This window comes from Gastrolobium bilobum, unplaced genomic scaffold (genome assembly GCF_033153095.1).
Source record: "Gastrolobium bilobum isolate Gb01-03AN ecotype WA unplaced genomic scaffold, APGP_CSIRO_Gbil_v1 utg20523, whole genome shotgun sequence".
NCBI classification, from domain to species: Eukaryota; Viridiplantae; Streptophyta; class Magnoliopsida; order Fabales; family Fabaceae; genus Gastrolobium; species Gastrolobium bilobum.
Window position 1 is genome coordinate 30,283 of NW_026899491.1, and position 10,793 is coordinate 41,075.

The window sequence follows — 10,793 nt, forward strand, 5'->3', positions numbered from 1 at the left end:
AGATCAAAATTTTAACTACCTTTATTATTTTTCTCTCTTATTGATATTCTGATCTAGTTGGAAAACAGTAAATAAAGATAAGAAGAAAAAAATAGATAGAATAATAACCAATTTCAAAATTTAATTAACTTTTTAACAATTTTTTTTTAAAATTATGTTATTCCAGTCATTCACCGCATTCAGCATTGGGAATTCGTTATTTGAGAGTGGTGAGGTGGCGTCCTTGTAAACTGTAAACGGCCACGTGACTACGTGTCTCTTTCTCACATGTCATTACGATAATCAAAATCCGATTAGGGTTTCTTTGGCTCTCAAGTATTTACAAATAACTAACTGGATTTGGGGATTTCTCCGTCCAAAAACCCGTTAGTATCCATCGTTGGCGTTGTTTTCTTGGATTACAATGCCGTTTCCGACGAAACCTATGGAAGCGGTGAAGGATTCGGAGGAGTGGAGAAGCCCTTCTAACAACCTATGGGTTGGGAATCTGTCGCCGGAGGTCACCGACTCCGATCTCATGGAGCTCTTTGCTCAATACGGCGCTCTCGATAGCGTCACCACCTATTCGTCTCGGAATTACGCTTTTCTGTTCTTCAAGCGCATTGAAGATGCTAAGGCCGCTAAGACCGCCTTACAAGGCGCTTCTCTGCGCGGGATTCCCATCAGAATTGAGTTTGCCAGACCGGTTTGTTCTCTTTTACATTTGGATGCCAACACGTTTATTCTCCTAAGTTTTCAATGTGTGTCTTTGTTGTGTTTGATGCATATTGAGAGACAGCACAAACGGACAATTGAGTTAAAAGCACATATCCATGTGAGAGAAATATAAAACCACCCTCGGCTTAAGTTTGTTGTTTAGAAGGTATCAAAGTCGACATGACTAAGTCGATCTCGATCCTCAACACCACCATTCTATTAATAAAAATAATTAGTTAGTGTAGATTGTAGAGTTTCGTAGCATAAGTAGGTTGGGTCTGATGCATCATCCACTCTTCAACCTCAATCAGCTCTCGTGTGAGGGGACGTGTTAAAAAAATATAAAACTATTAACGTAGTCTGACACAACACCTTAAACTTTTGGTTGAAATAGTTCTTTTATATTCATATATAGGATAAGTTTTGTATTGTGCGTTGTTTTGTGCATAATAGAGTTGAGATAATGAAGAGAAAAAGGTTATTGGTTTAAGATTTTTTGACTTAGTTTAGTGGGTAACAAAAATTTAGATATTTGTGTTTTCTCTTTGGTTGCTTGCTTTTTGCCTAGTGTACTATTTTAACAACCAAATGAAGTATAATTTTTTTTTTTGTCACTTATTTTTAGCAAATCTAATAGGTGTTTTAAACTGAATAAACCATGTTCTCAGGCAAAGCCATGTAAACATCTATGGGTCGGTGGTATTAGCCCAGTTACTACGAAGGAAGAATTGGAAGCAGAATTTCGTAAATTTGGTGAAGTTGAGGATTTTAAGTTCTTCAGAGACCGCAATACTGCATGTGTTGAATTTCTAAATTTGGATGATGCTACTCGGGCCATGAAAATCATGAACGGGAAGTGTATAGGTGGGGACCAGATTCGTGTTGACTTCCTTCGATCACAATCTACAAAAAAAGTAGGTTTGGATATTTAAGAATGTTTTGTTTAGTCCCGTTGCCCTTCTTTATTCAATTACCTGTTATGCTACAAGCATCCTGATGCCTCATGGTTGCATCTATAAAGTAGTCTCAATTAGGTTAGTGGGAAGTGGTTGTTTGAAAATTATGCAGAATGGGAATGTTATCTATTGAATTAATCATTGTCGTGGTTGTTTTGATGCATATTGAGGGACAACACAAATAGTAAAGTATAGCACAAGTAGTTGAGCCACAGGAAATTTTTTACTGTTAGCCATTTGATGACCTGTGCACATGACTAAAAATTTTGTGATATACATGGATAGAATAACTCAATTTATCATAATACCCTTCGTATTGTGCATTATTTGCTCAATAGAATTGGGATAATGAAGAGGTATGATTATTCGTCTTTTTCTTTTGTGTTGTGCACAAGATTTGTAACCTGATTCAGTGGGTAAGAAAAATTTAGAGATTTGTGCTGTCCATTGAGTTTTTTGTCCCGTGCTTCTTTTATTTGAACAATCAAACTAAGTATAATTTTTTTGGTGCTATGTTGTTCCGTATTTTTTAGCATATCAAACATACCCCAATGTTGTCAAGATCAAGATTCTACGCAAAACCAATTGGGGGTATAGACACATAAAATGTGAGATTGTAACACGGAGTCATAATATCCTACCTAAAGTACAAAATTATGTTTAAACATGTATATATATATATATATATATATATATATATATATATATATACACTAAACAACCAAACATAACACAATCACAGGGCACAGCCAAACCTGAAACAAATCAAAGTAGCAAGCCAGCAACAGCAAGCGACCTACATGCCGTTACTCAGAAACAGATTGAGGGAAAGAAGAGAATGGGTTCACAGATTTACTGACCGCTGGGATGAATCACCACCTCGCCACTCACGGATCGATGCACCCACATATCAAAGCACCCTAGCAATGAAGCAATTCCAAACACCTAGTCATCAACTAGATCGATGGGATCAGATGAGAAATGAGGTAGAATGAGAGAAAGGGTTGAGAGAAAGGGATGTTTAGATGAGGTTGAATGGGGCTTGGCGTGTTTAGGTTTCAGGAGGGCTTGGTTTTTTTAGGGTTTCAAAAATGGGTTGATCGGCCACCTTCAATGGTGGTTCACCCTGCATGTTACGATTGTCCGATTCCACAGCTTCTATGAGCCTGATTGACAATCCTACCCAAATCTCACCAATTTCAAATTGGTGGGTGTGATTGGGGTGAAGATCATAAGATCATGCGATCTTACGATTTAAGTTTTGATCTTGACTACCTTAATCAATATTCCATTTTTGTAAATCTTTGTAATTATAAAAGGAGATTTGGGTTGCTTTAATTTAAAGCATTATCTGATTGATTCAATTGTGTTTTTGGATGTGGGCTATATGAGCTTTGTCCTGATTTCTTTCATGTTTTTATAGAAATTGGTGGATTGGATTTTTCCTTATACAAATTTCAATGCTCTAGTTACTGATATTTTTGCGATTTAATTTTTTCTCTTGTCTATTATTCTCATGTAGCTAATGTTTCCTTTGCTGATTTTTATAGGATCTTTTGGTTGATTATGGACAGTTTCAGGCAAGAATACCGGTTAGGTTCCCACAACCTGTGTTGTATTAGTCCTGTTTATCTGTCTGTCATTGGATGCATGTTATGTGTTTGTTTTGGGAAGACAAGACATTGTTAGGCAGAGCTGTAATGGTTGATGTTTTCATTTTCATACCTATCACTTGAACTTTATTATTGTTCCTTACAAATACTCGTTCTTTTGTCACAGCATTCACAACCTTCAATGGGGAGGAATGGTCAACCCAGTAAGATTTTGTGGATAGGTTTTCCTCCTTCTTTTCAGATTGATGAACAAATGCTCCACAATGCCATGATTTTATTTGGTGAAATTGAGAGAATCAAGAGTTTTCCTTCAAGACATTATTCACTTGTTGAATTTCGAAGTGTTGATGAAGCTCGGCGTGCCAAAGAGGGTCTTGAAGGACGGCTGTTTAATGACCCTCGAATAACAATTATGTATTCAAGCAGTGAGCTGGTACCTGGCTTTTATCCTGGAAGTAAAGGGCCAATACCTGATGTCTTACCTAATGAGCATCCATTTCGACCACTGCAGATGGATGTATTTGGTCATAATCGTCCTCTGGTTCCAAATAATTTTCCAGGACTTTTGCCACCTGGTGGTATTATTGGAACTAATGTTCCAATGCGGCCTTTTGGTCCTCAAGGTCTTGAACCTCTTATCTCTGGTCATGAGTTTAATGAGATGGGCACACTCCACAAATTTCAGGATGGTAGCTCCAAAAGTCAGATGGGTCCAAACTGGAAAAGGCCATCTCCTCCTGCACCAGGATTGCTTCCTTCTGTGCCAAATATTAGGCCTCCTACAAGATCCAACTCTGGTGCATGGGATGTACTTGACAACCAATTTCAGAGAGATTCTAAACGTTCAAGGACAGATGGTGCTTTGCTCATTGATGATGCTCGATTTCCTTCAAGGAATATAGATGATCCATTTATTGATGGAGGTGGTTCTGGTCCAAAGAGTCACCTTGGTCCAGTGGGCACTAGGATCACAGCTGGAGGACCTGGTTCTGCCCAACCCGATATTGATCATATATGGCGTGGAACTATTACAAAAGGGGGAACGCCTATTTGTCATGCTAGATGTGTGCCTATTGGGAAAGGGATAGGGACTGAGCTGTGAGTATAATTTTCCCTTTTCTTCATGTCTCGGTCAAGTTTTGGATACCAAGGAAGAAGATTAAGTAAATAGCTGTGATCCTTGGAATCAGTTTCTTTCTGTTGGCTTCTTTTTCATTTACATTTTCCTCATTGCCAGCAATGTCCACATATAGCTGACTAGGGTTAATTTAGTTTTTGGCTTGGAATTGAGCACAGTGCACTCCCCTCCCCTTTTATTTTGTCTTTTTCTTGTTAATGTTTTGATGTTTGCCCCTAGTTTTTCATGATACTCTTTTCCTGCTGTAATTAAAGTTTGTTCTGTGCTTTTGCTGCAGTCCCAATGTTATTGATTGCTCTGCTAGGACGGGATTGGATATACTCACGAAACACTATGCTGATGCAATTGGTTTTGACATTGTTTTCTTTCTCCCTGATAGCGAAGAGGATTTTGCTTCATACACTGATTTCCTTTGTTATCTCAGAGCAAAAAACCGTGCCGGTGTTGCCAAGTTTGTTGATAGCACCACTTTATTCTTGGTACCTCCTTCTGATTTCTTGACCAAGGTTTTGAAAATTACAGGACCTGAACGTTTATATGGTGTGGTTCTTAAATTCCAGCCCGTTCCAGGCAGCTCACCCTCAACTCAGCATATGCAGCAGATTCCTCCTCCACAAGCTGTGTATGGTTCAATTTCTGCAAAGGAGGAACAGATTTCGACAATGGATTATAACAGATTGTTGCATGAGGATTCTAAGCTTCCTCCAAAACCTCTTCATCCAGCTACAAGTGGTCCCCCCTCTGTTCATTCTGTTCCTCCTGATTATGCTTCTACTAATACTGCTTTTGCATCCCAAGCTGGAGTTACATTAACACCTGAGCTTATTGCATCTTTAACTTCTTTACTCCCTGTAACTACACAATCATCTGCCACTTTTGGAGCAATGACAGCAGTTGGCTCCTCGACTGTGAAGCCACCATTTCCTCCTGTTGCACCTAATGATGGAAATAAATCTCATTTTTGGAAGCAAGATCATGAAATTGCAGGTCCACCCAGTCGTCCCCCTCAACAGTTTGTGAGTATGTACAACATTCACAGTGCTCAATATCAGCCTTATCCACCGGCATCTACTACTGCTCCCCCTGCTCAAGTGGTCTCTGGCAGTTCTCATCTCCAAGATACTGCTGCCAACCTGCAGCAGCTAGGTACTGTTTCATCTAGACCCATGACTAATTTCGTCATACCTTCTCAAAGTGGACAGGTAGCTGTATCCCCTCAAGTCAGTCAGCAGTATCAGTATCAGTTTGAAGTGTCCCCCAGCACCCAGAAAGGATATGGAGTGGTTCAGGGAACCGATGCCTCTGTTTTATATGGTTCTGGGGCTGTCCAGCAACCTAATAATTTTACTGCCTCATTTAATCAAGTTCCCAGTGCTAATCCTTCACAGCAACAACCTGTGACGCCCTATACAGTGGACAATGTTAACTCGGAGCCTCCCAATCAGCAACTTCAACCCACTTTCCCTGGTGTTGGTCAGGGTACATCAGAAGTGGAGGCTGATAAGAACCAGAGATACCAGTCAACATTACAGTTTGCTGCCAACCTTCTCCTCCAGATACAGCAACAGCAAACACAAGGAGGGCACAGCTCAGGAAATCAACAATAAGAATTGTTTTCTGTAAGTTACTATCCTATGACTAATTCTTTGAAATGGATGAAATCTTTATATCATAATAAACTAACCTAGGTTGAATATTTTCTGCACATTTAGGAATCTACTTTATAGGGAGAATTAATAGTATTTGGTCCTTGTAGGAAAATAAGTTGGTCTCTTTTCTTTTATTTATAATTCTCCCGTCATAATATTTCTACAGTACTCTCCTTGGTAAGACTGGCTCATTAAATGACTTAGTTTCAAATATAGTTTCAGATATATAGATACATTAACTCTGATGCTATCCCTATGGTACGTGCATAATGCTTTCACTATGGTTCAGATAGAGTCTAGTAAATACCCCATTTGTAGTAGACCTTACTTTTGCTTATTTTGTGCGCTATCATTAATTTTGTTTATTATTATCTTATTTCTGATTGGTTTGAATTCTTTGGCTTTAAACTCCATCATATGCTGTTTCATTTTCTCTATCTCCCATATATGTCATAATAATTTTTTCTGTTTGTTTTTTTTATTGCTATAGCTTACCTTCTCAATTGCTGGAATGTGTTGTTAGATACCAATATTGTGCCATAGAATAGGGTATATTAACTCTTGAACTTTTCTCTTCTGCAATTGCATGTTAATAACTTTTGTTTTAAGTTTTGTATACCATTATTTCTTAGCTGTAGGGTTTGAGTATCCCCCCCCCTTTCTTAGGGTTGGGAATTCAATCATTCTATAACTTATTTCATTGTGAGCTGTAATTTTCACTATGTAAGAATCTTGAATGTGCTTCCAAAGAATATTTGAAGACACTTAGTGATCAAATTTGTAAATTTAGAGTTGCCACTATTTACTACTTTCCCAGCTAAACCATTCTCAGGGATCGGTTGACTGAATCTTAAATTTTGGTACCAAATGCCAATTCGGACTTCCCCCTGGTTTCTCCTGTTTCCCTGTTATTACTCCTCCAATGGTGAGGATATAAAAATTACAAATTCTGGTTTGGTCCATGAAAGGGATAATAATATAAAGCTTATCACCTCTAGATCCTTTTGCATTACTTGATTCCCAATGAATTTATATCAACTGTGAATCTATCCTAATTACTCCACCAAATGGGTTTTAGAGAGAATAGTTTTTTTTTTTTTGGTAAGAATAGTTTTTTAATTGACTAGTAGCCTACGAAAATTACCCTGCTAAGCGAACTTGTTGATTTTTGTGCCTTATTCAAGACAGGAAATTTAAGATGAAAATTATAAATTCTCACTGTAGTTTCTAAATTTATGGGCAATGCGATAATATCCACGTGATTGCGATTGATGTCTGGGTCATGTCTTATAACCAACCTTCTAAAATGATTACGGCTAACTCAAAACAGTAAGGACCAGTAACTATTCATAGGAAAAGTCGGCACCTGGACAAAACTTGTTTGCTTTTCTTTCTTAAAATGCTCTGAAGAAACTAATTAGGAATTTATTATTATCACTTCATCAGAGCCGTAAATACTTTATTACATGCATCATTATTAATGTTCTATCCTCTGATGACTTTGTTTGAAGAGACGTATAAATAAAACAGAGTCAGAGCACATCGTTTTGCAGTTCCATCTGTAACGCTGGCCTAGAGGGATTACGTTAGTTATTATTCAGGTAAAATTCAACAGGATGGCAATAATGGTCAACAATTTTAAAATGAAACAGAATATAAGTACACAATTTAGGTAAAAATGTTTCATGTCCTAGATTATGCTTTCTTTCGGTTTATTCTTGTATTTCCCCTGTAAAAATATCAGAGTCAGTTTATTTGACCTAATTAAATGTAGGAAGGAGGTTTTTTATATATTTCAGGCAATATATTTAAAAAAAAAATCCCTTTTTAAATATTTTGTTTATTCAGTGACGACATGTTGAGTATCAGGTGGTTTTGACAATTGATGAATTCCTGGAATACAATTATTACTTTCATCCTATTTTAATTTTATGTTGCTGACATTATTCAATTTATTCTACTAATACCTTTACTCAAAACAGCTTGAGGTGATTAGCACCCTCAACCTGATGTGGATGTAAATTGTGGAATCATTTTGCTAGAAGAATTTGGCCAAAATTTTACTCGGAACAATTTCTACACCCAGGGATGCCTTTAGAACATTTTTGCCAAAAGTCATCCCCTCGTTGATTACATTGCTGTTGTTTTCGGTTGTCTGAAATCTTAGTAGTTACTGATGAGTGTTGACTCCATTAGTGCAGGTTATAGTATTGCCTTGTTTTTCTGTGATACTTTCCTGATTCCCAAATATTCTCCCATTATACTATGATGACTAGGTTTCGTTATGAAAAAATGCTGAGCTCAATTTAAGAATCGCAACGTGTAACTTTCAAAATAGATAAACTGTGACTTGAAAAAAAAAAAAGGAAAAAGAAAAACTTATTTTTGGGTATTCTTGTGTCCATTTTTGGTCATTTATTACGGGTGTATCCTATTACAACCGTTTATATGAATCATGTCATATAAATAAGGTCTCTCATTTTCAAGAGAGGTGACGTAACAAATACTTATGCAATTCTGGTGTGGTGCAGTAGTACTGTTGTTAATTTTCATCAATTGTTTAAGCCAGATGAAAACCGATCTATCAAATTACTTTCTGGACCTTGAGGTTGATGGTATAATTTTGTTTGCATTAAAACTTCTGATTAGATTTTATATTAATTACGACGAATATTCAATTATTAAATGGTATAGGTTTAGCAACGTTCCGACAATAAAAAAGCCGTTTGGTTGTAACTGGTGCAATTTTATGGGCATGTAAGGAACCTGTTAGGAGCATTGAGGCCTCAAGAGTTTCAATCGAACCTTAGTTATGATCCAGAAAACTGGCCCAAATCAGCAACTGCGACATGGTTTGCTTTTTTTTTTTTTTTTTTTGTCATTTATTCTTTTTTTTTTTTTGTCCTCATATTTTGAACCCGGGTAGTAATATTTTCTTTACGCCTTTTATCCATGGACCAAAACATTGATTAATGATACGATTTATGAAGTTACTAGCAATTATTGACAGTTTGCAAAATCATTAACGTGAAATCCTAATGGTTGCGTTTGTCCATGGACGTGTAGGTAATGGCTGCGTGCGTCAGTACATAATGAATTTCCATGTGCCAGAAAAGGTGACTTGACGGGACGAGGACAATCATACAACGTAGTGTTTGCCTTTGTAGGTTCGGTAGTTGTAAGCAGTTGATGTTGTCTATTTTTTTCTATCTTTTTAGTTATTGACTCTTTTCTTGCTTTGACCCCCTCTGTTCCCTCTGGAGAATGTTAATAGTAAATTTTCATCTCAGATCTTTTTCTTATTTATATCTGGCGGTGGTTATTTCTTCTTCTTCTTTCGTGCGTGTGTGTGTGTATTAACTACGTTACGTTAAGTGGCGCAGGAATTGAACCTACCGTGACGCTCACTCTGCGAAATGCTTACATTTCTTATCGGGAAAATTTTTAAAATTAAAATCCACGTTTCGTTGATTATTAGTTACTGTATTTTTACTTTGGTTTGTCAAACAATTTTTTTTTTTTTTTGTAATGTTTGATTTCTTCCAAATACTCTGTCCAGATGAGAGTGCTTGAAAAAGGGAAATATTTACAATTTAGTGTTTTACTATTATATGTTACTTCAATCAACTTTTTTTAGTAGATCTTCAATCAACTTTTTTTTACAACAATTTAATTATGCAGTGAGAAGCATATGATTTGATGTTCACTACAAATTTAACGATACCGACCGGGAATTTTTTTAAAAAAATAAAAAATAAAATCGTCGTATAGCTATGGTTCTAGAATTTTTATTCTAAAATGGAGAATTATGTGGTATTTTCTGAAGTTTGAAGCCCTTTCAAGATTAGATATATTATTGTCCTTTTTTATTTTCAATTCTGAAATTCGAATTTTATAAATCTACAGATCGAGTGACAAAAGAGAAGTATAAAGTTTGGAGGACTCTCTAGCTTTAATACAAGAATCAGACAAAAGTAAAACAATTAAATTCACGTGGAATAAAGTCACTCAAAGTTCTTACGAGCTAATCATATTTAGATACATACAATATCAACTTGATTGATTTTTTTATTGTGTACAGTGGAGTTTTATATAGCTGAAAATGAGAATAACAAACTCCCTAGAAATGCGGGAATCCAACCAAAAAGGGAGAGCAAAAATACACAGCTAAAGGATAACAGAAAACAGAAAGCAAACATTGAATATAGTATAAAAAGAGAAAAATAAAATGTATCTGTAAAACTTTCTCTCAAGATGGAGAGTGAATGTTCATCACTCACATCTTGGAAAGAAGATAATGAAACTGAGTAGGGTGAAGGGCCTTAGTCAACAAATCTGCAATCAGGTTGACAGAAGTAATGGGGAATGTTTGAAGCACACCATTGGAAATATGTTCTCGAACCAAATGGCAATCGATTTCTATATGCTTCGTACGTTCATGAAAGACTGGGTTTGCAGCAATATGTAGAGCAGCAATATTGTCACAGTAGAGATGGGCAGGGGAGGAATGAGTAATATGAAAGTCACGCAGCAAAGACAAAAGCCAAGCAACCTCACAAGTACCATTAGTCATTGACCTATACTCAGCCTTTGCAGAAGATCTTGATATAGTAGATTGTTTCTTGGACTTCTAGGAAATAGGGGAGTGGCCAAGAAAAGCACAAAAGGCAGACACTGAACGACGGGTATCAGGGCAACTTGCCCAATCAGAATCAGTGAACACCTTAAGTAAGAGAGCAGA

At 36.7% G+C, this 10,793-nt stretch overlaps 1 protein-coding gene across 2 annotated transcripts; it reads left to right on the top strand.

The window, feature by feature from the left end:
* Positions 1-307: 307 nt before the first annotated feature.
* On the top strand, positions 308-9,360 carry LOC133290648 (flowering time control protein FPA-like). Of its 2 annotated transcripts, XM_061488768.1 has the most exons (6): positions 308-685; positions 1,365-1,610; positions 3,203-3,244; positions 3,432-4,363; positions 4,681-6,022; positions 9,119-9,360. In XM_061488768.1, the coding sequence occupies exons 1-5, from the start codon at positions 404-406 to the stop codon at positions 6,008-6,010; spliced, it is 2,832 nt and encodes a 943-aa protein (XP_061344752.1). In that variant the 5' UTR covers positions 308-403; the 3' UTR covers positions 6,011-6,022; positions 9,119-9,360. The 2 variants fall into 2 exon arrangements, with proteins under 2 accessions (XP_061344752.1, XP_061344751.1); XM_061488767.1 differs by lacking the exon at positions 9,119-9,360 and having other exon boundaries at positions 4,681-6,817.
* Positions 9,361-10,793: the final 1,433 nt, after the last annotated feature.

Excerpts from the sequence above, each read along its gene's own strand:
- LOC133290648 (XM_061488768.1), top strand. The coding sequence starts at position 404 with ATGCCGTTTCCGACGAAACCTATGGAAGCGGTGAAGGATTCGGAGGAG. Across the intron at positions 686-1,364 it reads GAATTGAGTTTGCCAGACCG|GCAAAGCCATGTAAACATCT; the intron begins GTTTGTTCTCTT and ends CCATGTTCTCAG. Across the intron at positions 3,245-3,431 it reads AGTTTCAGGCAAGAATACCG|CATTCACAACCTTCAATGGG; the intron begins GTTAGGTTCCCA and ends CTTTTGTCACAG.